At 32.0% G+C, this 27,322-nt stretch overlaps 2 protein-coding genes across 4 annotated transcripts; both read left to right on the forward strand.

The window, feature by feature from the left end:
• The first annotated feature begins 1,189 nt into the window (after positions 1 to 1,189).
• On the forward strand, positions 1,190 to 2,742 carry LOC108489705 (RING-H2 finger protein ATL72). Its single transcript, XM_017794410.2, has one exon. The coding sequence runs from the start codon at positions 1,887 to 1,889 to the stop codon at positions 2,514 to 2,516; it is 630 nt and encodes a 209-aa protein (XP_017649899.1). The 5' UTR covers positions 1,190 to 1,886; the 3' UTR covers positions 2,517 to 2,742.
• A 6,380-nt stretch (positions 2,743 to 9,122) lies between these two features.
• Positions 9,123 to 14,614, forward strand: LOC108475637 (uncharacterized). Of its 3 annotated transcripts, none has more exons than XR_008272567.1 (7): positions 9,123 to 9,437; positions 9,985 to 10,164; positions 10,247 to 10,515; positions 11,722 to 12,038; positions 12,321 to 12,817; positions 13,726 to 13,842; positions 14,381 to 14,614. XR_008272567.1 is itself a non-coding variant. In XM_053020500.1 (4 exons), exons 3-4 carry the CDS (start codon positions 10,384 to 10,386, stop codon positions 11,926 to 11,928), a joined length of 339 nt encoding a protein of 112 aa, XP_052876460.1. In that variant the 5' UTR covers positions 9,123 to 9,437; positions 9,985 to 10,164; positions 10,247 to 10,383; the 3' UTR covers positions 11,929 to 12,198. The 3 variants fall into 3 exon arrangements, 1 of the variants encoding a protein (XP_052876460.1); XR_008272568.1 differs by having other exon boundaries at positions 12,334 to 12,817; XM_053020500.1 differs by lacking the exons at positions 12,321 to 12,817; positions 13,726 to 13,842; positions 14,381 to 14,614 and having other exon boundaries at positions 11,722 to 12,198.
• The last annotated feature ends 12,708 nt before the right edge of the window (positions 14,615 to 27,322 follow it).

Genomic DNA, 27,322 nt, shown 5'->3' on the forward strand with positions numbered 1-27,322 from the left:
TAGAAAAATTCTGATGGAAAAGAAATTAATTAAAATGTAAAAGTAAAAAAAAAACATCTCCAAAACTAAACTGAAATTTAAACATTTAACATTTATTTGTAAAAAAATTCTTAAAAGGAAAATAAAAACAAAAGAGAAGATAAAAATAAAATATAATTATCATTAATAACATTTTGAGAACTAAGGCTCCTTTAAATGCAAAGACACCTTCTGTTCAATGAAATTCCAAGAGTAAAATGAACTTCCATTGAAACACCCCAAAGAGTTTGACGTGTTTGGTAGGACACCAGTGAAATATTTTAAATATACATTTTAATTGAACATTTTTAATAATTATTTTCTATTCTTCTCTCATTATCATAATTACGTTTAAATCTAAACATAAATTTCGTCACGTATTTTACTCTCATTGTTACATTAATTAATTTTACTATTACAATTATTTTTAATCTCACCAAAACTACTTTTAACTCTCATCCAAAAGGAGTCTAAGAATCTAGGAACTTTAAATCCTATGTTCGAGTTATATACTGTGTAAATCACGGGTGATTTCTTAATCAATATTTATTCTAGTTTATGTCCTATTATATGTGGAGCCTTTTAAGGATTCATTTTGGTTTAGGTCTACATGTATAGTAGTTATTAATTCAACTGTATTTTTAATTTTGATTATAATTATTGAGATGTATATTTGTATATGCAAATGCGATTGTATTTGTAACTTCTAAAAAATTTTATTTATTAATCGAAAAAATAAATTATATTAGAATATAACGTAATTTAATAATGTATATTTATGATTATTAAGTATAAAAAATAAAAAATGGTAAAAATATTTAAAAAATAAAATAGTGTATTTTAATCCAACCTTATAAGCGAATATATTTTAAATATGGGATGGTATAGTTTTCCCAAAAGTAAAAATATTAGAGAAACAAATCTAATCAAATTCCAAGAAAATAAAGAATAACAATAATAATAATAAAATTCCTTAGCCACCTTTGTTTTCTTTCTAATTGTTTGCTTCTAAAGTCCAATCCAACTCTCGTGGCTGTCATTTGATCTCTCACTGTCAGTAGTAATACATTGGCATACGTTATCTTATTTATTTTTTAATTTAGTACTTAGCATCTCCTTCCATCTGTAAATATCTTATTTCGGCCCTGCTGATATTTTACTTTCTGAAATTCATGTTTATCACTAATTATTCAAATTCCATCAAACAAAAAAAGAGGGTTAGAGCTGTAATAATCATCTCCTGCATAGAGCCCCTTCTCTATTGCTTTCAGGGTCCCATTTATATTTATGAGCTCCCCTCCATTCCAACTCCAACCAAATAATTTCCCGACTCTTGTCTGCTACAAATTGGTAACCAGTAGACCTTAGAAACCCCAAATTATTGTCCTCATAATCTCCATAATTATATCCTTCAACCCTGTCCTTGTAGCCGGTGATATGATGGGAGTAAAGGTTTTAAGCTTTTAACTGGTTTACATGGAATCTTTGTGGTGTGGGAAGCCATAGCTTCTATTTTTGCATTCTCACCCTCTGTTGTACTATGAAAGCCTTCCCTTTTCCTCCAATCACCAAAAGGAGATGCTTTTTAATGGTGTCTTTATCTTAGTTGGAAGTTGCTGACAGGCACATAACCCTAACTCTAAAGCCCCGTATCTCCCTTTAGTTAAAAAGCTGATCTACAAGAACCCAATGAAAGAAAGCATAAGCCCTCACTTTCTTTATATATCAGCTGCAGCTGCACCCATCTTTGCTTAGCCAAACCACGAGTTTCAAGCAAACAAGCCAAGGGATTTTAATTTTGTTTCATTCATCAGCAGCAAATGAGAGAGGTGAACTTTTAGTAACTCTTTTTATATAAGCTTTTGGGGATGATGCAAGCTAAAACAGCAATGGTGACCACTCTTTACCATCGACCGCACCGCCTTCTCCTCGATACGCAACCGAACGCATCGCCATCGCTACCGAATGGAAGCAGGACGCGCAATGCTTTCGCCAATGAAGCCAACTTTGACACCAACATGGTGATCATCCTAGCGGCTTTGCTTTGTGCATTGATATGTGCTCTAGGACTAAACTCCATTATGCGTTGCGCTTTCCGTTGCGGCAGAAGGTTTGGTTTGGACGCCACGGAAGAGACCGCGGCGCGTTTGGCTGCCGCGACGGGCCTGAAGAAGAGCGCGTTGCGTCGGCTTCCGGTGGCCGTGTATGGTTCAGGGATGGATATGAAGGCTACTGAGTGTCCAATTTGCCTTGGAGAATTCATGGGTGGTGAAAAAGTTAGGGTGTTGCCAAAATGTAACCATGGTTTCCATGTAAGGTGTATAGATACATGGTTGCTGTCACACTCATCTTGCCCAACTTGCAGGCAGTCATTGTTGGATCAGGCAACTAACAGCAGTGATGGTGCAGTGGAGATCGAAAACGGAATCCGACCACATGGAAATTCTTCAGGAGGACAACAAGCTGATGTACCAGTTCCTGCAGATGAGGTTGGTTGATACTGGTCTTAAAATAGTTCTCCAACCAGATGAGAGAAAAGGGGACCTTAGAGTAGTTTTTCTAATGTTTCTTTTGGCATTTTTAAAGTTAGGTTTGTTTATGCATATGCATAGAGAGAACTATTTGATACTTATATGAGGGTTTGCATACAAATTCATGTCCAGTTGTATGTGATTGTAATGAGTTTATTAGGAAATATAAAAAGATGAATCATGAACCAGAAAATGGAACAGAGGGACCTCCTTAATTTGAGTTTGGGCAGGGATTTTCTCCTTTCTAATATTAATTCCAGAGTTGGCCTATCAGACTAGATCATTTAGCATGAGTATTTGTGCTGAAATCCTATGTTACATAGGACTCAGGTGTGAATGTCAAATACATATATAAATATGTGTATGACACGAGTATGTTCAGTTTTTCTGCACAAAATATTTTTCTAAGTATTTGGAGGATCTCATATCTTTCTTTCTGTATATGCTTTAAACAAGTGTCCTTCACAAAAATGAAGATTATAAGTAACTTAGTTGCCAGCTGAACAATAATTAAAGTCTTACAGATGGAGAGCTTTGTTCATTGCAAAGCATCTAGGCACTTTGAAAGCAAGCCCTTGCTATCTAGAATGGTTCTTAGCCTAAATCCATATGACATTTGATTTGAAATGCACTCATGATGATGAAATATATTTCTACATTTATCAGTTAGCATTAGTTCCAAAGTCATTTTCTTTTTCCATTTTGCTCCATCAGTAACTTTCTTTATTAACAGTCCTCACTGGAATATTACTATATATATATAAACAAAGGGATCTTTCAGTCCCTCAAACACTTCGTTTTCTTGCACTAAACCCAATTTGACACTTTTCACCTAATCGCCAACTAGACTATATGTATAGCTACTAGTGGTCTAGTGGTAATAACATATGTAATTTCGAGTTTCATTCAGCATGAGATCTAAGATTTGAATATTATATTAGAATTTAGTTCCTTAGTTATGTTTCACCGATTTTTTTTTTATTGAAATATTCATATTCAACCCTAGTATCCGATATCCTCCAAATACATAAAAAAGAAAAAAATACATTGAAAAGCTTGTGTCGAACACATATCAAACATAAACACCCAAATTGAAGTAACATAGGAGTTGGTATGATTTCTCAAGCACTTAGAAAGCACAACAGAGAAGTGTAAAGGGGCAGTTCACTTATGATAATGTTAGGCATATGAAAAACAAGGAATCAACCATTTCTGCTCATGGAATGGAATCTTAATACTTGAAAACTCATCTTTTCTTTTACCTCAGTTTCGGCCGGTGGGCCTTCAGTGCCACACCCTTCATTGGTGAACCACGTGACTCTCAACTCAACATTATCTTAGTATTGAAGGAAACCCCTGTATGCAACGATGAGGACATTTTCATGAGCATCTTTCATATAAATTGGACCACCCTCTTCCTTTCTCTTTCATTGATTCCAGGGATTGCAGATGGAAGCTTAGCTTTGGCGTTTGTTTTACGTATTTATGCCCACAAACACATTGATCACCAGCATTTTAGCATTAGTGACAATTCCATACAAGGGACAAAAGGGCTAACTGTGTGGTACAATTTTTTTTTTTTTTGTCAAGGAAGCACTTCATTGAAGTAAGAAAGCAACCCAAAGGGATTGAAATTGACATGGAATTATGCTTAATTGGAGGATTATTACAAATTGATTAGTGGCTTTAATCCTGTAATAAGTTCAAATACCTCCATTTTAAATAGTTGCCTAAAAACTGTTTCCATCCAAATTTGTGGTAGGGATTCAAGTACATCAGATTTTTGAATGATATTGCTTGGAAAAAGGTAAAAACACCTCTTTGGTCCCCCTCAATTTCAATATTGAGCTAATTGATCCCTTTTAAAAGAAGCAACAACTTACTCCCAATTAAATTTAAAAGTGAGCAGCTAAGGATAATTAATTATAATGTTTACTTTTTGTGTCAATTCATCCTACTTTTGATTGGTCTAATAAAAAAATTTAACCTTCAATGTTTATAAATCACATCATTTTTATCCTGATTCTAAAAAAAAACTAACAAATTTAACCCTCATTAAATATCAAGTAAATCTAGAATTAAGACTAAATTTACAGAATATGTAAATGTTGAAAGTTAAATTTATTAAATTTTAGAATTAAGACAAAATTGATAGAATGACGAGCCTAGAAAAAAAATTTTACCTTAGAAAAAAAAACTCTTGAAGAGAATCCGTATCTCTCTATACACCAGAACAATTTCTTATAATGTCCACAGCTAAAACCTCGACAATAGCATCTTTTCCTTGAATATGTAAGGCAAGCCATGAAAAACACATGTAAATTAAGGGCATACCAGATAGAGGCAGTGATTCCTGATTGATATATATTAAGGCATATTGTTGATAGCATACGGTTCCTTATATAAGCAATCAAGCTTTTAGAGTGAAAAGATGAAATCAGATTCTCTGACCATCTCATTCTTTTTCCTGTTTGTTTCATTCAATCGTTGGGGGTCAAAGAAATTGGCATCCAAGTGGGAAAATTTCAACTGTAATCAACAGTCATTCGTATTTTATTGCAAAAGAAGTATAACAAATAGGCAACCTTCCAAGGAAGCATATCAACTCATGGAAAATGTTGCATTATTTAGGAGTGTAGAATCAATTTGTTGTTGTGGAACTATCATAATTTTGGTAAAGGATATTGAGGCCTGAGTCAAGTTGTTCACTTAAGATGATAAGCATTTTATGGTAATAATAACCGATGAAAAAAATTTTATTGGACACAGGCTTTCAAAATAAAACAAGTTAACTTGTTAAGTTGCACAAGTTGAAAGTAGAAGCTCCTGACACTTTTTTTGTAGACCTGGCAGAACAAGCTTGAATCCAAAACCTTGTCTACGTTGATTCAATCTAAGTTTGAAAAAGTTCAAGCTTATAATAGATTCGAGTCTAAAAAGGTTCAAGTCTATAAGAATTTGAATTTGAGATTGATTTGGTCCATGCTCAAGATAAATCCGACCAAAAGCATGAATTTATAATTGATAAGTTATAATATACATTAATAATTGTTAGAAGTTGTGTGGTCTAAATTCTTGTTAAAATAAATACTAGCAAAACACTGGACTGGGGTTGCAACTGAGGTACGGCACATGCTGCACAAGTAAAATCTGTATAGAACTTCCTCTATTTGATGTTGATTAGAATAAAATGTTTTAATCTTACTGTATCACTTTTATTTGACTTTTATTAGAATAAGAATTTTAAACAAATAAATAGACGTAATTATCTCTCTTCTTGTATCATTTGAATTCAACATAGTGAATTTTCTTCTCCTCTGAATTTTCTTCTCCTCTTTCCCTGATTTTTTTTTTCCAAAAGAGTTTCCATGTAAAATTCTATGTGTTCTATTTTTTTCTCTTTCTTTACAGTTCATTATCATTATGGACATTCTATTTTCACAATAATTAATATAATTATATGATATAACTTAAAGCAAAAATAAAGTAAAAATAAAATAAAATAAATTATAATTATTTATTTTATGAAAATGTATTCAAATTTTTATAGTAAAAGTAATTAAATAATAAATTTTTATGTTAAAATTATAAGGTGAAATAAAAATTTTAAAACATCAATAATTAATAATAAACTTTAATTGTGATTTATAAGGTGTTAAAGTAATTAATAAAATTTTATAGGATCATGAATATGCAGGAAGGATTTCATTTGTCTCAAGTTTTTAAAATTCTAAAATGAAATTAGTTATTTGAATAAATATAAATTTAAAATTTGTGACTAATTTCAAGAAGGATTTTAATAGTTCAATTTCTTTTTTAAATTCCACTTAAATAAGTGGTTTCAAAATTTCTTATAATTTTATTTGATTTAATACACATGGTCACACCGTAAGATTAAAAGTTTAAACTTCAAAAATTATTTTTATTTAATTATAATATAGACTTTTAAATTTTATTTTATTAAAAGTATTTATATTTTTATAAATATAATGATATCCATATTAGATTTTAAAAAATTAAATTAAATATAATTATTCTTATTTTATAATTATTTTAATTTGTAAAATTCCAATTAACTTAAATTTTCCTAAATCAATTATTCATCCTAGTAAAACAAGTAAAAATCCTAGCATTTTGAATGGATGAATTCTATAATGATATAAATTAAAAATTTGTTTGATAAGTAAAGAAAAAATATCCAAATAGAATATATTAATAAAAATGATATTTTGAAATTCATTGTAACAATCTAATTTTTAATGGTGTCGAAAATGGCGGTTTTGAAATCTCATTTATTTTGAGTACGTAAATATTAAATATTAACATTTGCTAGATTAATATAGAAATTTATTAAAGTTTGGTTTAATAATTTTGTCAAATTGATAGTTAATTAAGGTATAGGGATTAAATTATAAAATTTTATTGCCATAGATTTTTAAATAGCTAAAGGTTCCAAATGGTAATTAAACCATTTTATTATATCAAATAGTGGAAAGTTAAGTTGTCATCCACTAATTTTAGTTAAACAAGGTTAATGATTAATTAATTAAAGTTTAATTAAATTAATTAAGATTAATTAACTTATAATTAATGTAACACCCCAAACCCGGCCTAGACGTTATGGCCGAATCTGGCAATGTCACATGGTAGCGTTTGAAACTAATTTGTTATGATAAAATAATTTTCATTTATCTACTTTTGTTATCTCTAAAATCGTTACTTATTTAGTCAATCGTTTTAACAAGTTTTGTTGCGAAAGCTTTTAAAAGTCGTTTTGTGTAAATCGTGTGCTTAGAGAAAATTTTGCCTTTTAAAAATTGAGTTTTTAAACGTCTAGCAGTTATAAATCCATAAAAAGAAATAACCCAATTTAAGTAAAAGTCTCAGAAACACTACAGGAAAACAGGGCTTTAGCGGCGTTTTATCAAAAAGCCACAAAAATTGTAAAACATAGAGCAATAGCGGCATTTTTGGTAAAACGCCACAAAAAACAGCGCAATAGCGGCTTTTTTTGTTAAAACGCCGCTAAAAACAGAGCAATAGCGGTGCTTTTGGTAAAACGCCGCTACAGAGCATTAGCGGCGCTTTTGGTAAAACGCCGCTAAAAACCAGAGCATTCGCAGCGCTTTCGGTAAAACGCCGCTAAAAGTCATATAACCCCTAAAAAACCTAAACCCCCCAAAAAATCATAAACACTAATCTATAATCCTTAAAACACTAAACTTTTAAACCTTAAAAATCTTAAACCCTAAACTATAACCCCTAAAATACTAAACTCCCAAAAACATCACATGGATGTTGATGTACATCATATGTTAAATATTTTCTTATATAATTGTAAAAGAGATAGTATTAATTTTAAAATATTGAATTAATTATCATTATAGTTTAAGGTTTATGATTTAGGGCATATGGTTAAGGGTTTAAGGTTTACGAGTTACTATTTTAAGTTTTATGGATTATGGGTTTAGGGATTATGGTTTAAGGGTTAGGGGTCTAGGATCAAGAGTTTATATTTTAGGATTGATGTATTTATTTTTAAAATGTGAATGATTAAATCAAAATTAAAGTTTCAATTATACATTTAAACCACAATTAGAATTTCACATCTACAATTACATATTAAATCAAATTTCATATATAATTCGAGATGTATCTCTATCAAAATTTAGGTGTATACATATAATTAAATATCTAATTATGGTTTAAGGGTTGGGGTTAAGGGTTTATGATTTATGTTTTATGGTTTAGGTGATAGGGGATAGGGGTTATGATATAATGTTTATTATTTTGGAGTTTATGATTTATGATTTAAGATTTAAGGCGTTTAATGTCCATGGTTTAGGGGTTTAGGGTTTATGATTTAGAGTTTGTGGTTTTTTGGTTTACAATTAGGATCATAGTACTGTTTATGGTTTTAGGGGTTAGGCTATTAAGGTTTAAGAGTTAGGGTTTTTGATAAGATAACAAAAAATAAAATTATTTTTGGGTTTCGTAAGTAATAAAAGTCTTTTTAATTACTTTTATCCCTTATAATATATATATTTAGGGTTTAAGATATAGGCTTATGGTTTGGGGTTTAAGTTTAGGGTTTATTATTAGAAAATTGAAGCAACATTTGGATTTTCTTGAAAGAAATTTTGAAAGTAAAATATAGAAAATACATGCTAAAAATGAAAAATAAAATACTATTAATTAAAATAATTTTAATTTTTTTGGTATATGACTGATTTTTTAATTTATATATTAATTGATTTCTTATATAATTGTGAAGAAGATAATATTTGTTTTAATATATTAAAATTATCAATATAGATTAAATTATTTAAGAGAGAATGATAAAGTTTATATATATTAAAACAAAATAATAGATTTTTAGCAGAGCAAAACGATACCATTTTGTGTAAAGCAAAATAAATTTTTGCAGCGTTTTTATTAAAAATGCCACAAAAGGTAAGAAATAGCGGCGTTTTTATAAAAAACGCCACAAAAAATCTTACACAAAACGGTGTCGTATTATTACCCAAAATGCCTTAAAAGACTTTTTCCCAAAATCGGTTCCCCCTTCCCCCCCGAAATCCTAAAATTTAACATGATATCTCTTCTTTTTTCCCTCCTTTCTTTTTCCCAAAATCGGTTCCCTCCCCCCTCCCCAAAGAAATCCCAAGATTTCACCTGAAATTAGTAGAAGCAATGATTCTACTTCACTTCTCGAATAGAAAAAGAAAAAACCCTAGCAGGTACACTCTTCCCTCACTTTCTAAACAGTATAACATAAGTTTAACATAAGTTTATGATGTGGCGATAGAGTCGCCGTTACAATTGGCGACTAAGTTGTCTGAACGATTGGGTAATCAAGTTTGGCTCAAGAGAGAAGATTTGCAGCCGGTAAGAAAACTTTCCGTTTTTAAAAAATGGAACATTTTTGTGCATTATTTAATGATTCCAAGGTTCCTTTTTCTTTTAAATTTTGCACTCTTTTTGAAGTTGTAGTTTTTTGTTCTGCATTACATTTATTGAAATGTGATAGACTTCTTTGTCTTTATGGCTTTTGGTTTTTCATTTAAAATGATATTTGTTTCTATGATTAATGGTGTTGGTGTTGGGAGATTGGGACATCTTATATTCTATGATTTTGCTTTTACTTATTTAAACCTTAGCGGAGTCTTTATTTCAGCTTGGATTAGCGCTTTCTGTTTTTAATTTATGTGCCCTCAGATACTTAGTGTTATGAGTAAGCATTCACATTTTGTTAGTTGAATTTTAGTTCTATCGTGGAGTGGAGTATGTTAATAACTTGCCAAAATGGAAACACTTTACTTTCTAGCTCATCGTATTTAAAATAGAGACCTGAGTACCTGACTTGTTTTTTTGCTGTTCCTTATTTTCCATATTCTGATAAAGTGCTTACTTGTTTGATGTTCGGTATTTTCAGGTATTCTCTTTTAAGCTTCGTGGAGCTTATAATATGATGGCTAAGCTTACGAATGAGCAGTTAGAAAAAGGGGTTATTTGCTCATCAGCAGGAAATCATGCCCAAGGGGTTGCATTGGCTGCCAGGAAGCTTGGTTGCAATGCTGTTATCGCTATGCCTGTTACAACTCCTGAAATTAAGGTATTTCTTTGTGAAGTTTCTCATATCAATTGTGCCGTCTGTAGGATATTTTAATTTGAATGGTGGGTTTCTCTTTTTGCAGTGGCAATCTGTTGAGAGGTTGGGTGCAACTGTTGTTCTCGTTGGAGATTCTTATGATGAGGCACAAGCATATGCTAAAAAGCGGCTAAAGAGGAAAGTCGTACCTTTATACCCCCTTTTGATCATCCAGACGTTATCATGGGACAAGGTACTATTGGAATGGAGATTGTGTGCCAAATGCAAGGCCCATTGCATGCAATCTTTGTTCCCGTTGGTGGTGGTGGGCTCATAGCTGGCATTGCTGCTTATGTAAAGAGGGTTTCCCCAGAGGTATGTGGTTTCTTATTGTAAACATTACTATTGCATATTGTTGCGTGGGAGCTTGGAGTTCTTTCATTCTTTGTAGATGACAAGCACTTGCCACTTCATATATTCAGTTTCCTTCCTTTTTTATTACTTTCGAGCCTTGAATCATCATATATATTTCAAGACTTGAAATTTCAATTGGTTTTTGTTAAAGTTGGGAATTTAGTTTGTTGCTAATTGCTAGATAACTTGATCTGACCTTGGCAATTATGTTGACATATCATAATAGGCGTCCCTGGTCAGATACTTAAGATCTTCATAGAAGCTGACTTAGGAAAGTTTTCAATTGAATGTTACGTATTGATGACAATTTCACCTTACAGACATAGATGAATTAGAATAGTTTAAGACTTAGAAGCATGTCTCATTTTCCAGTCTTTAGAAATTAATAGGCGAGCAAGCTTTTCTAACGCTACTTTATACTTTTTGCATTGCCTAATTTTAATTTGATACATAGCGCCTTTGATTAATTAATTATATTCAGAACTTGGTCTTGTTCAAACTCAGATAACTATAGGACTACCAATATGATTATATGCATTTGTAGCAAAAACTAGAGTGGACTTAAATTCTTGATATTTTGAACTCATGATCATGGTACATTGAGAATCTCTTAATACACTAGATGAAACTCGAAGGTTTTCTTATCTATTTTCAGCTCTAACTTGTTTTTTTTCTTTTCATTTATGATCTTACAAGAGGCCTGCATCCAGCACACCTGTTACATCCTTGATTGAAACTTATGTTATACTGTTAGAAATTCACTTTTATGTTATACAGAATAGAGCTTCATAATGAACCTTGAAATATTATTCCTCTCTAATTTTTCTTTCATTCATTCATTCCTTTTCCATTTTTTTTTTATGTTTAGTTTTGTTTCATAAACTTCAAACTAATAATCCCTACAAATGTTTTTCATCTGCTTTCTCTTCTCTTTCGCTCTCTTTTTCCTGTTCTTTTTATTTTCTTTCTACTATAAAAAAAGGCTCCATAAGGAACAAAATCCACAAGACGAACAAGGAAAATCCCAAAATGAAGCGGCCCTTTCCAACCATTCTCTCTCCCATAAATAGGCCCAAACTCGGGAAAACGATTCCACCCATTTTCCCCATTCGCTTCTGCTAGAGATCTTGCCTTCTGATTCTGCACAATGGGATGGTTTGTTTACAGGTGAAAGCCATCCCAGGGAAGAAACGAGGCAAGTTGGGTCGGTTTGAGAAGGGGACCTGTTTGAATCTCAAAGCGCGAAGAAGAAAAAGAAAAGAAGAAAGAAGAAGAGATTGGATTCCAAAGGCAAAGAAGAAAATGAGGAAGACAAAAAGAAAAGGGAAGAACCAGGTCAGAGTTGTTCGGGTTCTCAGGTCAAGCCCCAGCTAGTTTGTTTGTACCCTTTTACATCAACGAGTAGTGCAACGCAAAGAAATATCAAGCAACAATACGATCAGCTTGTTAAGTGTCATGGAAACAAAAGATTGACATTAGCTCAGGTTTGTTGAAGTTCCACTTTTTTCTTGATGTTCTTTAATCTATTGATTAACTTGACAAGAATAAAGGCTATCCGTTTTATAATTTGTATTGAATTATTGTAGTTTATGATTTTTCTTATAATTGAGAAAGTAAAAACAGTATAGCTGGTTGTGTTGAAAATGAAGGTCTTACTTTTAATTTACTCTTAATTTCATATATTATTATTCTACTACGTACAATTACTTATTATTTATTTTGTTTTATTGAAGAAAAACCACTAACCCATTGTTTATATTTAAAAGAACACTCTTGCAGGTTTTACAAAGCTATCATCCACATTGAGTAATTTAGAGATGCTTGACTTAAAATACAATTACTTGAATGATAGCATTCTGCTATCTCTGAGTGAGCTTTCATCTCTTCGATATTTAGATCTATCATACAATCGAATTGAAGGATCAAGTCATTCAATAGGTAATTTAAGTATGGTCCGGTTTTAGTTTTTATTTGTATTGTGGCGTTTGACAGTGGTTTTCAATTCTTTTTATCCCCTGTAATGTAACTCTGCTTTTGCTTTAGTAAAATTTTCATATAGTTGAGAAAGTAAAAACAGTTAACAAGTAATTTTAATATATATAAGGTTTCCAATGGATTTCAAGACTCACCAAATTGGAAACTCTTGTTTTAAGTGGGAATTCTTTGAAGAATAGTGTTCTTCTCCATATGAGAAATCTTTCATTCTTGAAGAATTTAAGATTGAGCGATAATCACTTGGAAGGAAGGGTGCTTCATATTCAAGGTAGACTGATTTTACCTGATTCTTTTTAATTACCAAGTTATGAGTTGAAATATGTAATTAGTTATAAGTGCATTTCTAAATTAGTATCTGCCTCTGCTGTTTTGTCTTCTTTTTGGGCAATTATATTTCATTATGTTTTTACAACCGCAAGGTTTCTAAATTCTGCAAACCTTCTTAAAATATTATGTCTCTCTTTTTTATTTTCATTTTCAATTTAGTTGGTAGTACGTAAATATTCCACCATTGTGGATGAGTTTATTTTTTTCGCAAAAACTCTTTTAATGCTATAATATATTAATTGATTTTATCTCACCTTTCATTATATTAAATAATTTTTGTTACCTAAAACCTCTTATACTGTAACACATGTAGCATACTTTTTGCAAACAAAAATATGTAAAGAATTGTTGTAATTTTTTTGAGCATATGCCACAGCCCACAAAACAGAATATAATGTTTTAAATTAGCTTCCATTGATTTTTTTACACAAATTTGGAATTTTCCTTTACACCCCTTTATTAATTTTACTTTGATTTGTTCAATATATAATTCAGATTGTCAGACTTGAAATTTGCCTCCAGAAACTATATGGAGAGCTTTGTACATTTCCTTTTCCATGGTCCCCATGTCTACTACGATTTCACCCATTCTATACCAAGAAGTATGCTACTTATAAGTTACTTTGATTTCTTTTTACTTATTCTACTTGCAAGGAAGAGAGCAAGTTGTACTTGTATGTAAGTTACCAAGCAGAAAGAGATCTAAATAATTAGTGGATGATAGAAATTTCATATCATCTTGAATTTGCTACTCGATAAGTGATCATTCTTTTTTGTCTGAGACTTGTTTTCTCTCAAAGTAATGATTATGTAATTCTCTTGATGTTGATTGGCTGCCTACTTTTATAGGATTATGAGTATGCAAGTTATAATCCTGTTGCCTTTGATATTGCAAATCACTTCTGTGAGATGGCTGCCGATTATACACAGATACACCCCATGTTATGGATTATAGTAAATATCCAGGTGAACCTTTTGGATCTCATTTTTTTTCTTTTGGATCTTTCTTTTGATTTTTTACCTGTCAGTTGTTAGCTACTTAAGGTGTAGGCGATAAAACAGGATTGTCAATGACTCAATTCTGCTTTAAGTTTACTATGCTTTTTAATATGTATTTATGATCTGAAATTTAAATAATTCATTTGGATGAACAACTTATTATAGTGCCTTAAATGCTGTCAAGAGGCATGCTTCTTTTCTTTTCTTTTAATATTAAATTTTGTCTATTTATTCTGTCAGTTAGAGCATATTAAACAATATATATATACATGCATATATGTGGTGTGTGTCCCTTCTATTAAATTCTTCGTTTATGTATTTGAACTTTGTTAAAACTTGAAATGCTTCAAAAATTATTGGTTTTAACTGTGAATTTTACCTTCATTTGTTTTTTTTTCTGTGTTTTAGTTGTAGAAATTAAAATATTTGAAAAAAAATTACTTATTCATCAATTTACATTTGAGATAACCTTCATTCTAAAACCATGGTTTTGAATATTTTTCAGCTTATTAAGAGAGTAAGATGGCATCCACTTTCACAGCCATGTAATCAGTTGGCTCATTTGTTGCATCTAATGGTTTGGCCATAAAATAATTTATGGTTTTGCTCAATCAAGTGACCAAGATTCCGTTTAACAATTTTCTTTATTGCTGGAACAAGTCTTAACCAAGATCAAGATCAAAGTACTTCACTAAGTTATATATGCAGGCATTGCAATACTTTGGCTTCATCTAAGCTTGAGCCACCTTCCGTTGTATATTGTTTCTTCTTCTTTTTGATCTTTTTCCTTTGATTAATGAGAGGTGATGATGATTTGGCATTATCTTTTCACCAGATGAATTTTGTTTTGTAATTGTAATACTTTGTGTGTATTTTTTTGTATTAAATTACAAATTGAATCAATATTTATGTATTAAATTTAAATTCATTAATTTTTATATTTAGTTTTGAAGTTTAAATTTTAATGGAAAATTTAATTTAATTAATATTTTTATTTATTCTTAAAAGTATATAGTTTAAAGTTCAAATTCCAAAAATTAAATATAATATAATTTTTTAAAGGTTATAGTTTTTAGCGGCGTTTATGAAAAAGCGACGCTAAAGGTTATAGTTTTTAGTGGCATTTTTTAGAAAAGCGTCGCTAAAGGTCTTGGTCTTTAGTGGCGTTTACAAAAAAAGCGCCGCTAAAGGTCATGGCCTTTAGCAGCGTTTGCAAAAAAAGCGCCACTAAAGGTCATAGTCTTTAGCGGCGTTTTTTAAATAAACGTCGCTAAATTTTGCGGCGCATGCTATAGAGGCTTTTTTGTGGCGCTTGTGAAAACGCCGCTAATAGTTTTAGTGGCGCTTAAAAGCGCCGCTAAAGGCAAAAAAAACGCCGCTAAAAGTCTGTTTTCTTGTAGTGAAATTCCGCAATTTACATTTAAAATTAACCTAAAAATACTTAAGAATTAAATACCAAAATTGAAGTCAAATGGTTTATAATATGTGTGGCCACCATCGAGTCCTCTGCTGAATCGATCCGTCAAATCTGGGGATTACCCGTGCCCATTTAAACAAAAGGGTGAGTTTATGAAAACTCAGTGTGTAATCCCTATATAGAACAAGCAGACATCATGCAGTCACAATCTGGGCTTAAGCCCTTTTAGTACAGAAGCGGTCATGCATTAGGGCCTTGGCCCATTGCAGAATCAGTAATCAGTACAGCATCAGATATACAGTCACAAAATCCTATCCAGCCAGCCTCCACACACCATCTCCGTCCAACCCTACACTCCATGTGGGGATATATTCAACCCACCCATCCCTACACTCCAAAAAGTACCGAATGTGGCACTAAACAGTGGTTTGCAGCCGAGCTGCCAGTAAATTAGGCCGAGGCCTTTCAGTAAACTTCCTTCATACAATATCAATCCTCTATCCCAATGCAATGCAACATACAGTAATGACATGCTATATCATGGCAACAGTGCATACCATATGAAGTCATTAAATATCATCACACTCGATAACATGCAAATATATATACATAATAGTCATATAGGCATTTCAGTCAAATAGGGGTCTATGTAGTGCTTACCGATCCTAAAGTAGGTTCACAGTTGACTTGGGCGACCGTGCAACCTTAGCAAACATTTTAGTAAAATGGGTTTACACGCTCATGTGGCTTGCCTATGTAGGGCCACACGGCCCAAATTGGCCTTAGCCGTATGGCCCACACACCCCAAATTGGTTGAGCCCGTGTGTTGCACACGGCCTACCTGGCCATCACATAACCGTGTTTGGTTCCCACGGCCTAGCTTGTCACTCACACTCCCGTGTTCTATTATACGGCCTACCACACAGGCGACTATACACTATGTGTCGTCGACAGTGAGGTTGTCGGCTTTTGTTAAAACCTCGCTTTCTATGCAATTGGGTACACACCTGTATCAATTTCACTTCTAACTCAACCACAAGCATTCCAGAACCTAAAATCGACAATTTTGAGTCCATATCAGTCTTACTTTGTATTTAATTAAAATCCTGATACCAAAAATATTCACCCAAAAAGCGATGAACACTTACCGCAAAACTTCGAATCGATTCCCTACGAACCAGTACGAAGGAAGCCTTAAACCCCACAATTTGTTGCTGTCAAATATGGAAATTTGGCCATACGACAAAGAAATAGATTACCAAAGTATTAAACTCCACTTACCGAACAACTAGGATTATACGCAGCACAACAAAAGAGGTGAACTTGAGTAAAATCACACAAAAAACGAGGGGGAGGGAGAGATGGAATTTCGGCAAAGAGAGGGGAGAAGAGAACGGAATTTGCAAAAAAGAAAACTGACAGAAAAATTCTGATAACCCCCTATCCTAACTCCCATTACTTTTCTGCATCCAACACCCCACTAATCAGAGTCTAACACACACGGTCTATCACATTGCTATGTGACGTCGACAGTGAACTTTGTTGGAAAATGGGTTTGGAAAATGCATTGGAAAATAAATTTAGGGAAAATTAGAGTTTTAAAAGTTTTTCCAAAACAAGATATTGGTTGTGATACCTAACGTAATAAATACTTAATCAAAATTGTACATTTTCAATTCATCTAGGATGAGTGCTTCAACTGAGTAGTCTTCTCTGCTATCCTCAAGCTCAAGTTTGTCAAGTGTGGGCTCGCTTCGAATTAGAAAAATTTTCACAAAAATTACCAATAGGGTAATTTTTCAAATTCTCTGAACTTTTGGGTTAAGTTGTAAATCAAAAAAATATCTCTAGAAATTTTCTAAAAATAATTTCTTTAGAGAATTTTCTCTTTACAACTTTCTTTTGAATTCAAGTGTGTGTTAAAATAATGACCTAAGGCTCTCTTTATGTAGGGAGAGTTTAGAGAGTTCAACTATGATTAAATTTAATCACTTTAATAGTAAATTAATATAATATAAATATTAGATTAAATTTAATATTAAATCTTATTAAAATAATAGAATGTTTTTCCACAAGATAAACATTAAAATTAATTTAATATTAAGATGATCACTTTAATTTTAAATTAATAAAATATGATTAAGATAAGTATTAAATTTAATTTAATATTAAAATATTAAAAATAATATTATTTTTGAAATAGTTAATCTAAAATCAAATTCTTTGGTAGAGTCTCAGTAGGAGTGTAACTCTTCCACTATTCAACTACAGAAGACCAACCGTTGTCAGCTACCAAGACGCCACCATCGCAACTGCCGGCACCACCATGTCCAGTGATGCAGGTCAAAACCCTTACGGCACCCTGAGTCTGTTCGGTCTAGGTTAGTGACGACTCAACCGATCCGGTCTAGCCACCGGTTAGATCGTCGGTTCAGTTTCACATACCGGGTCTAGTTCGACCAATTTTTGGGTATTGGTCTTGGTTCTTGAACTCCCAGTCCCAATTTACGATCTCATGTCTAATTTTCAAGTTCAATTACCCATTAGGTTAATTGTTTGACTTAAAAATTATATTCCAAAAAGACCATATTAATTTTGACTAATTTAATTTTAATTTATAAAAATTAATTTTCCCAAAAATTACTTAGATTTTCCAAATTAATTTTTCAAGAAATTTATTTAATCAAATTATCTAGTTGAATAATTCTCACAACCACCTAATTTAATTCCACATCAAATAAATCGACTCAATTAAATTATTTCCAAATTCATAGAATTTTATTCTAATTCAAATGCAGTCCAATCGGGCTTTTGTTGAGCTAGCGAAAGGACCAATCAAACGTATACAATTAGGCTCTAGTAATTATAATTATGTCCAAAAGTATTGTTTCGATAATTCGCAATTACTTAATCATGGAGTCAGTCTAAAAGAAGTACCATGATTGAAAACTCTTTATTGTATACTCTTTACAAAAGTAATTCATCCATCTGCTTTGTCCAATGACCTCATCATGTGTGTGTTTCGCTCATATGATATCATTGATTCCTTTGAGTTAAATCCGTTCACTTAATACAATCCTATTTTATCTCATTGTCACCATTGTGTTTTCTTAATGATTAATATGGTCACTGTCAACAAATGACTGGTGATAAATTGCTCGTTCCAGAACGAGCAACCCATGCCCACGTTCCATATTTAGAGCATAAGCCTCCACTTATATCAAAGCACATGAGTTACATACACATGGTCAGTGACTAACTTAGGATTTAGGTAAACCACACCATGAACGTCACAAGTGAATTGATTCACAAATGGATTCAGAATTAATTCATCTTGAGTCTAGTCCAACGTATCATTCTACCAATGAATACTTCTATGCCTCTACCTGTAGAGTCAACTGCTCTGATAGCCAAGACTAGTCATCTCTCCAATTGGAATTGTAGTCGACATAATAAACCTCATCAGTATTTGAATCAAATGCTCACTTTGATTCCTTTACGGGATTACAGAATTGTTTAGATTATTTACTGAAGTAAGTTGTCTTTCTCACAATGTAAACGTTCTTACAATACCACTTATCTTTAGTTTGAACTTAGACAATCAATAAGCTAATATTTATTTGTCACAATTTCTCTATGCATACAAAATATAAAAGACAATCAATGAACTTAGATTATTCCTCTTGTGTCTTCTCATTTTCTTGGTATTAGTTATTGCAACACTGTTATCACAATATAATGTTATAGCTTTTTCTATATCAAGAATAACTTCAAAACCAATTAAGAACTTTTGAAGTCATATTGCTACTTTCGTTACCTCAAAAGTAGCCACATACGTAGCCTTCATAGTAGAGTTAGCAGTGTAAGTTTGTTTTACACTTCTTCATACTATGGTTCCACGACCTAGAATGAATATATTTCTCGACGTCTATTTCCTCTAATCTTTACAGGTTTGGAAGTTCAAGTCTATATATCCAACAGGAGTAAGGTTCTCCCTAGAATACATAAGCATAAAATCCCTAGTATTTTTAAAATGCCATAATATGTGCTTTACAGCTTACCAATGCCTGAGACTTGGATTCGTCTGATATCGACTAACCTTTCCTACTGCAAAATAGATATATGGACATGTGTAAAGCATCACAAACATAAGGCTTCCAACTATCAAGCATATAGAACCTTACTCATATGCTTTCTTTCTTCCGCTGTCTTAGGTTAGTCATCTAAAGAAAGATGAAAACTTGATGTAGTCGGCTGAACGTTTTGCTGCGTATCGATCATTACAAAACGTTCCAGTACTCTATCGATATATGAAGCATGGGAAAGCTATTGTTTTATTCTTTTGATCTCTAAGGATTTCAAATTCCAGGAATATAACTAGCTTCACCCAAATCACAAGAATATAACTAGTTTCACCCAAATCATTTATACTAAACTATTAAACTAACCACAATTTAACCAATGACAATTCTCCTACATCATTTCTGATAAGTAGAATATCAACGACAAATAAAACAAGAAAGACCACATTTCTATCATTTATATGTTTATGAACAAAAGGTTCATCAACGTTTTGCTTAAATCCAAAAGTCTTGATCTTTTGATCAAATCTTTTATTACATGAGTGGGATGTTTGCTTAAGTCCATAAATGGATCTTAGTAGTTTGCAAACATTTTGCTCATTTCCTTTGACAATATAGTTAGTGGATTGAGTCATGTAAATGGTCTCATCAAGATAGCCATTCAAGAATGATGTCTTGATATCCATTTTCCAGATCTTGTAATCAAGAGTAGCGATAATAGATAAGAGTATGTAGATAGACTTAAGCACGGTTACTGGTGAGAAGGTCTCATTGTAATCGATGCATTCTTTCTGTATGTAGTATTTCCCTACAAGTCTAGCTTTGTGCGTTTCCACTTTCCCTTCTGCATTTCTTTTCTTCTTGTACATCAACTTACACCCTATAGGTTTAATCCCCAACGGTAATTCTACAAGTTCCCGTACCATATCAGATTTCATAAAATCCATCTCTGCATCCATGGCCTATTTCCAGAGCTTAGAATCAACGTCTTACATAGCCTCATCGTAAGTGAATGGATCACCATCCTCATGATTGGCTTCTGTATTGTAAATACTACCATTATAGATGAAGAAGTCTGATTTTTTAGAAACTCTCCTACTACGATAGATTCCCCTATATTGTTGATTGTTTGTAGGTCTTTCTACAACTTTCTCGAGAATTGAACCTGGTGATTGTTCTACCACTCTTGAAAGTTACTCGAGTACCACTTTACTTTGAAGCTTAAATTTATCCACGTAGCTTTCCTCGAGGAAAGTAGTATGAGTAGAAACTTTAATCGTATTATCTTTTGGATTGTAAAATAATCCTCATTTTGTTCCTTTCGGATATCCTACAAATATGCACAATTCTGTTCGGGCATCCAAATTCTTTGCATCCTTATCCAAAACTTGTGTTGGAGAACCTCATATTCTAAAGTAATTTAGAGCAAGTTTCTTTCTATTCCATAGTTCATAAGGTGTCTTACAAGCAAACTTAATTGGCACATTATTTAGAATATAGCAAACCGTTTGTATCGCCTATCCCTAGAAGGAAGTAGGACGTTGTGAATAGCTTAACATTGAATGAACCATGTCAAGCAAGATTCTATTCCTTCTCTTAGCTACACCATTCTACTGTGGAGTGCTCGGTATAGTTAATTGGGATAAAATCTCATTCTCTATGAGGTATCCTAAGAACTCGTCAGACAAATATTCCCCTCCTCAATCAAACCAAAGATTCTTTATGGATAAACCTAAATATTTTTCCACTTCTGCAAGAAAATCTCAAAATTTATCAAAGGGTTCACTTTTATGATTCATTAGATAACACATCCATATCGAGAATAGTCGTCGATAAAAGTCACGTAATAATCATAACTTCCTCGAACATTGATGCTCATGGAACCATATATATCAATGTACACAAGTTCTAAAGGTTGGTTGGTCCTTGTATCTTTCATATTAAAAAACATCTTAGTCATTTTACCTTCCAAGAAAGATTCACATTGCGGAAGACTAATTGCCTTAAGCATACTATCTTTCACGACTTTAGTGATTCTTTTTTGGTTAATATGACTAAGTCTTAAGTGTCCTAAGTACCTCTCATTAGAGTGATAAGTTTTAAGCTTTTTATTGAGTATTTCAGTTTGAAGTATCGAGTAGTTATTTGGTTTGATAAAGTAGAGATTGGTTTCCATCCATCCATTACAAATTAAAGAATAATTTCTGTTAATAATAATCCCTTTATTGAATGTCACGGTATAACCGTCATAAAATAAACATGCTACAAAGATTAATTTCTTCTTAAAATGAGGTAAATAAAATATGTTCTTTAAAACAATCTTCCTAAAATTATCAAAATATAAAACAACTTCTCCCACTGTTTTGGCTGAAACATAGTTCCCATCTCTAATCCGTAACGAGAGGCTCTTGTCACGTAAACTTCTCATTTCGTTGAACCCTTGTAAAGAAACACACACATGGTTAATGGCTTCAGAATCAATAGCCCAGTTGTCAATTGATTCTTCCACTAAGCAAACTTTAACTACAAAAAGTTCTACTTCGTTGCCCTTTTTGGCTAAGTAATTCAAATACTCTTTTTAGTTTGATTTAAATATCCTTTCTTGTTGCAGAAGAAACATTTTATCTTTTTAAGATCTTTTGACTTCTTAGCCTTCTTCCAATCCACATGAGGTGGAACCGAAGACTTAGTCGGTTTCTTCTTTCCTTTAGCTTTCTGCTTCCCTTTAGAGGATAAGGAACCCACAGCTAAGTTTGCTTTAGGTTTCTTCTAAACCAACTTACCACCATTCAACATCAACTCATAGGATTGTAATTCCTTCAAAAGTTGAGTAAAGGTAAGTGCCTTATTCCCCAAGTTGTAAGTGACCCTAAAACCAGCAAACTCCTTAGTCAAGGATTTGAACACTATTTCAATCTAAGTGTTCACGTCTAGTTCAGCCCCATTGTCCTCCGCATCCACAAAGAATCCCATGAGCTTAAGAATCTGTTCTTTAACCAGAGTGTCAGCTTTTTGTTGAGAATTCATCAAATTTGTAATAGTGGATTGTCGAGCCAATGTGACTTGGTCTCCGAGCAAATCCTCCAAATTTGTCATGATCTCTTTTGCGGTACGAAAATTCTCATGTTGCTTTTACAACACACGACTCATGCTCGCTAACATATAAGATCGAGCAATCGAGTCAAAATCTCTCCAATGATTTTTCGCTTTGGACTGAGCTTCAGAAGGGCACGTTTTGTCAAGAATGAATTTGTGTTTCTCACAACTGAGAACTATTAGCAAGTTTCGTTTCAATTCTCAAAAGTTATCCCAATTTAATTTATTCCCAGTAAGAATGCTAATAAGAGGAGTAGAAGACAAATTTGAACTAAAAAGAATAAAGATTCACTAATTATTATATTTGTATTAAGAAAATATTTTTCATTTCAGCAACATATCAAGAATGTAGTATGATGCATGCGTCTTATACTAAAACCTTGAAAAAATATTTTTTTTCAATGCTATGATAATTTTCACACCCATCAACCATGTCACCTTAGGGTTCCATGATTAACTAGCAAGAACGTGGATTACATCCAATCAATTTATGAATCTTAATTCCTAAGACTCTACATGAACTAATGACCTTTTAACATTTAGCCATCATCTCTAGCTTACATATTATTTCATGGGAAACTATTTAATAAGAGATGATCTTGAGTGTGTAACCATTAACTTAACATCCATATGATCATGCTCTTATTTGTGAGTCATCTTAGGACAATCTCTTTGAAAATCATACATGACTAGTTTTTTTTAAAAGGAAATCTCATCTAGTGAATCCACATGAAAAAGTTTACCTTGGGGTGTGGCTAGGGTAGGAACCGGTTTGAAATTTTATCATGCTATCACTTAGGGACCACCAATAGAGGTCGTAGGTCTTGTTCAAGGACCTTCTCCACTCAATATTTAAAAAACATGCAAGGTTTTTTATTCCAAATTTCAAGAATGATCATACAATAGTCCTAGTGGCATTATTACCTAATCTAAATGACATGCTTCCAATAAATGCATGGCATACTATGGCAATTTTATAATATTCACATTCATTCACAAGAATCAATCGATCAATTATAAAAACAAATAATTTTGATTCTCCACAATTTCTCTTTTAAGGGAAAAACCGAAGAAGTGAATGTGAACCATGCATCAAGTAAGGTCCTAGGAAAGAGAGGTGAGTCAAATTTGACTACTTAAAAACCAAGTCTTTCCTAGCTAGAGCAAATCCTAAACTTGCACATTCTCATTGCCACACTTCTTATTTTTTAAACGATCAACTGTGGACCATTTCATATATATATCACAATTATAACATTACATAATATAAATATTATAAACAATTATAAAAACAGATATATAATGAGATACATAATTAAAATAAAATTGTCAACCAATGTTTTCATGGTTCTATTTCTAGAAAATAAATAAAATTACATAATTTTTCGCCACAATGCATTCCTTGGGTCTTTAACCCTCGTCGCATCTTTTTCTCGTAATAGACTCTTTTTGGAAAAATTACATTTAAGTCCTATCTTCTTTTCCGGCTCACAAGAATTTTATGAATTTTTTTTATAAAAAAACCCTATGCAGAGATGATAGTCCACGGTCTATTTCTTAAGAACCTCAACCTTGGCAATAAAAATAATTATTTAACAAATATATAATATTGCATTCATTCCTATATATAACTCAAAACATGCATAAGATCTAAAGAATGTCACTTTCTATATAATCAAATCATTCAAAAAGAAGATAAAATTATTTTCATTATTTTTTTATACTTATAGATAGAACATAACCTGGCTCTGATACCAATTTTTAAAAAAATAAGTTTGGAAAACACAACAAAAAATGAATTTAGGGAAAACCAGAGTTTTAAATTTTTTCCAAAACAATATATTAGTTGTGATATATAAAGTAATAAACATTTAATCAAAATTGTACCTTTTTTATTCGTCTAGGATGAGCGCTTCAACTGAGTAGTCTTCTCCGCTAACCTCAAGCTCTTGTCTGTCGAGTGTGGGTTCACTTTGAATAAAAAATTCAAAAAAATTACTAGTGAGGTAATTTTGTAATTTTTCTAAATTTTTGGGTCAAGTTGTAAATCAGAAAAATATCTATAGAAATTTTCTAAAAATAATCTCTTTAAAGAATTCTCTCTCTACAATTTTCTCTTGAATTCAAGTGTGTGTTAAAATAATGACCCAAGGCTTTCTTTATATGGAAGTTAATATTCTTTTGGAAATAATATAATCTTTAATATCTTCCATGATTTACTCTAAAAAGTAAAAGGAATTATTCTATTTTAATATATAATATTAATAAAAGGAATAAAATCTCTGATTGTGTAAAAGAATGAGTAAGAAAATCAACGTAGGTCTAGCAACCAAAAGTTTGTATTTTTTCTAAAAAAGTTCAAAGAGTTTTGTTCTTCGTGTTTAACTAGGTGGACTATGTAGAGGCCAGGACGCTTTTGTTGTGGCTTGGTTTGACATAATTTAAAGGAATCCAACCAACAACATTATTCATTATTCTTCAGTTTTTAAAAGGTATATCTTCAACCCTTTTTCAACCCAACTCGTTCCTCATACATGGATCAGTGGCTGATGATCGCTGAAATTTTTTTTTCCACTGCGCGCGGGTCATACCGGCTATCCAATAGTTTGAATAGTAGGTATCCTCTATTTATTTTCCATAAGTGATATTATGCAAAGTATGTGGGTTGGTTGTGAGATTTCGGTTTAATTTATTTTGGATCTGTTTAGGTGAAAATCTTGATATAAACATTCCTCCGATGATTCGAGAGTCATAGAAACTATTCCTTCGTTGAGGTAAGTGATCAAACGCTTTATCTGTTTGTGGTTGAATATTCTAATTGAGTAAGAGTCGAATTTTGATTCGGATTCGATGTTTTGTGCTAATCGACTTGTTTTGGTGTTGTTATAGAATTTGGAATTGCTGTTGTTATGTTGACATCGCGACATAGTCAAGTGTGTGACTAAAATCCTGAAAAACAGTGAACGGTGCAAAACTGAAAACCTTACTGTCGATGCCACACGGTCGTATGCTTGGCTTTGTGCCAGGCCGTATGGGCCCATTTTGAGTAAATTAGGTTAGGGCCATTTTGAAATGCGTTTTGAGGTCAGCTAATTTGTAGAGACTGTTAAGTGATATGCATGATTCTGATTAATGAAATCTGTGGTTATGTTATTGTATATGTAATTTCTGAAAGCATGCTAGTCGTATAGATTATGTAACTGGTCTAAAACTCTGAGGATATTATTAGTATGTTTCCAACGTGTAAGCATGTCTGATGCGTGTGCACCTGAATATCTGGTTAAGTCATTGTTGCATGTGCATTGTGTTGGGTTATGATATGTGATAGAAGAAGTTTCGGTAAACATGTTTTGCATATTTCTATATCTGGCAGTTAAACATTGCATATTTCTTATTCTGGCAGGATACCATACTATATTTGGTAGCTTGATTGCATATTTCTGTACAGTGACATATGATCACTAATTTGGTGGGGTCGGAAGGGTATTTTACCTTAATTGGTGTGTTGGGATTGACAAAAATGGTGTGTAATGGATGGAGGTAGGATCTGTATCCAATTTGTTTAATTTGTTGCATTGCATAAAAATGCTATGCCATACTTGTCTGTTCAGTTATTGAATATGTATGATTTTCTTATATCAGTTATGTGCATGAGGGCTGAGTTACACACTAAGCTTTGTAAGCTCACCCAATAATTTGACTTCTCAAGTAATTAATGGATTTAGGATTGGGCGACGTGCGGGAGCTCGGATTGGTTTCTCGTATAATAAAAAGACGGTTCATGATTTTAAACTAATTCTGGACTTTTTGAACTATGTAAATATTTTTGGACTTTACTTTTCAGTTTTTTTTTTGTTGGATTTGGTATTTATTATCTTTAAACTTTAAAGTTATATGTTTTCATAAACTAGAGTTACGGTTTTCAAAACTCACTTCTCTGAAATTTCTACTGCAAATCTAGGTCATCAATTAAGTAATTATTTGTAAAATGAGCAACTTCAAACGCGAATTTTTTAAAAACTAGAAAGAGGTTTGTTAAAAATTAACATTTCAGATCACACAATTATTAAGGCTAATTTTTGAGTTCTTAAAAGAGTAGTGTGATCCCTCAAGATCCAGTCGTAACGTTTAGGCCGGGTGGGGTGTTATAGGGTTTTTATTTTAGTAAATTTTTAACAATGCACATTATCTATCAATAAACATCTAAGTGGGAGTGTTATAAATATTTTATTATTATGTGGATATCCATCAAGATAAGTTTGATATACTTTAAGACTCTAATACTCATTAGAAATAGAGTTTTATTTCATTATATTACTTATGTCTATAAATATAGATTTTGGAGAAGCATTATATACATTCCCAAATGATCAGTAAATATCTTTTTATTTTTCTATTTTTTATTTCATACAAATATCTTTTTATAAATTATAAATTTTTGATTTAAAAATTCTTAAATTTTCTTAATTTGTAATGATTTTAAAATATTTGCATAAGATAAAATATTACCATGTAAATAATTTTGTACACATAAAATTACATTAACAAATGTTATTATAGCAAAAAAAAAAATTGTTATTTATCATTAATTAACGGACAAATCATTCAACTAATTTAAACAAATTTGAAAGTGGAAGCATTTAATTGTTTAAAGAAAATCAAGGTCAAACTGACTTTTATTATTTTAATTGAATATGGGCTTTAATTGAAAATCAAGCATTTTACGGGTTTTTTACTAATATAATTTTAAAAAAATAAAAAAATACTGAAATAGTATAGGGCAAAAAATATTGACAAAAATGGTATAAATCAGGGTGGTGCCGCCTATGGCAGGGGAATGACCACCTTGGGT

The sequence above is a fragment of the Gossypium arboreum genome, chromosome 10 (assembly GCF_025698485.1).
Source record: "Gossypium arboreum isolate Shixiya-1 chromosome 10, ASM2569848v2, whole genome shotgun sequence".
In the NCBI taxonomy this organism is placed as follows: domain Eukaryota; kingdom Viridiplantae; phylum Streptophyta; class Magnoliopsida; order Malvales; family Malvaceae; genus Gossypium; species Gossypium arboreum.

Bases quoted from the DNA above. Each gene is read 5' to 3' on its own strand.
- LOC108489705 (XM_017794410.2), top strand. From the start codon at position 1,887: ATGATGCAAGCTAAAACAGCAATGGTGACCACTCTTTACCATCGACCG.
- LOC108475637 (XM_053020500.1), top strand. From the start codon at position 10,384: ATGGGACAAGGTACTATTGGAATGGAGATTGTGTGCCAAATGCAAGGC. The intron at 10,516-11,721 runs GTATGTGGTTTC...GTTTGTTTACAG, and splicing joins TAAAGAGGGTTTCCCCAGAG to GTGAAAGCCATCCCAGGGAA.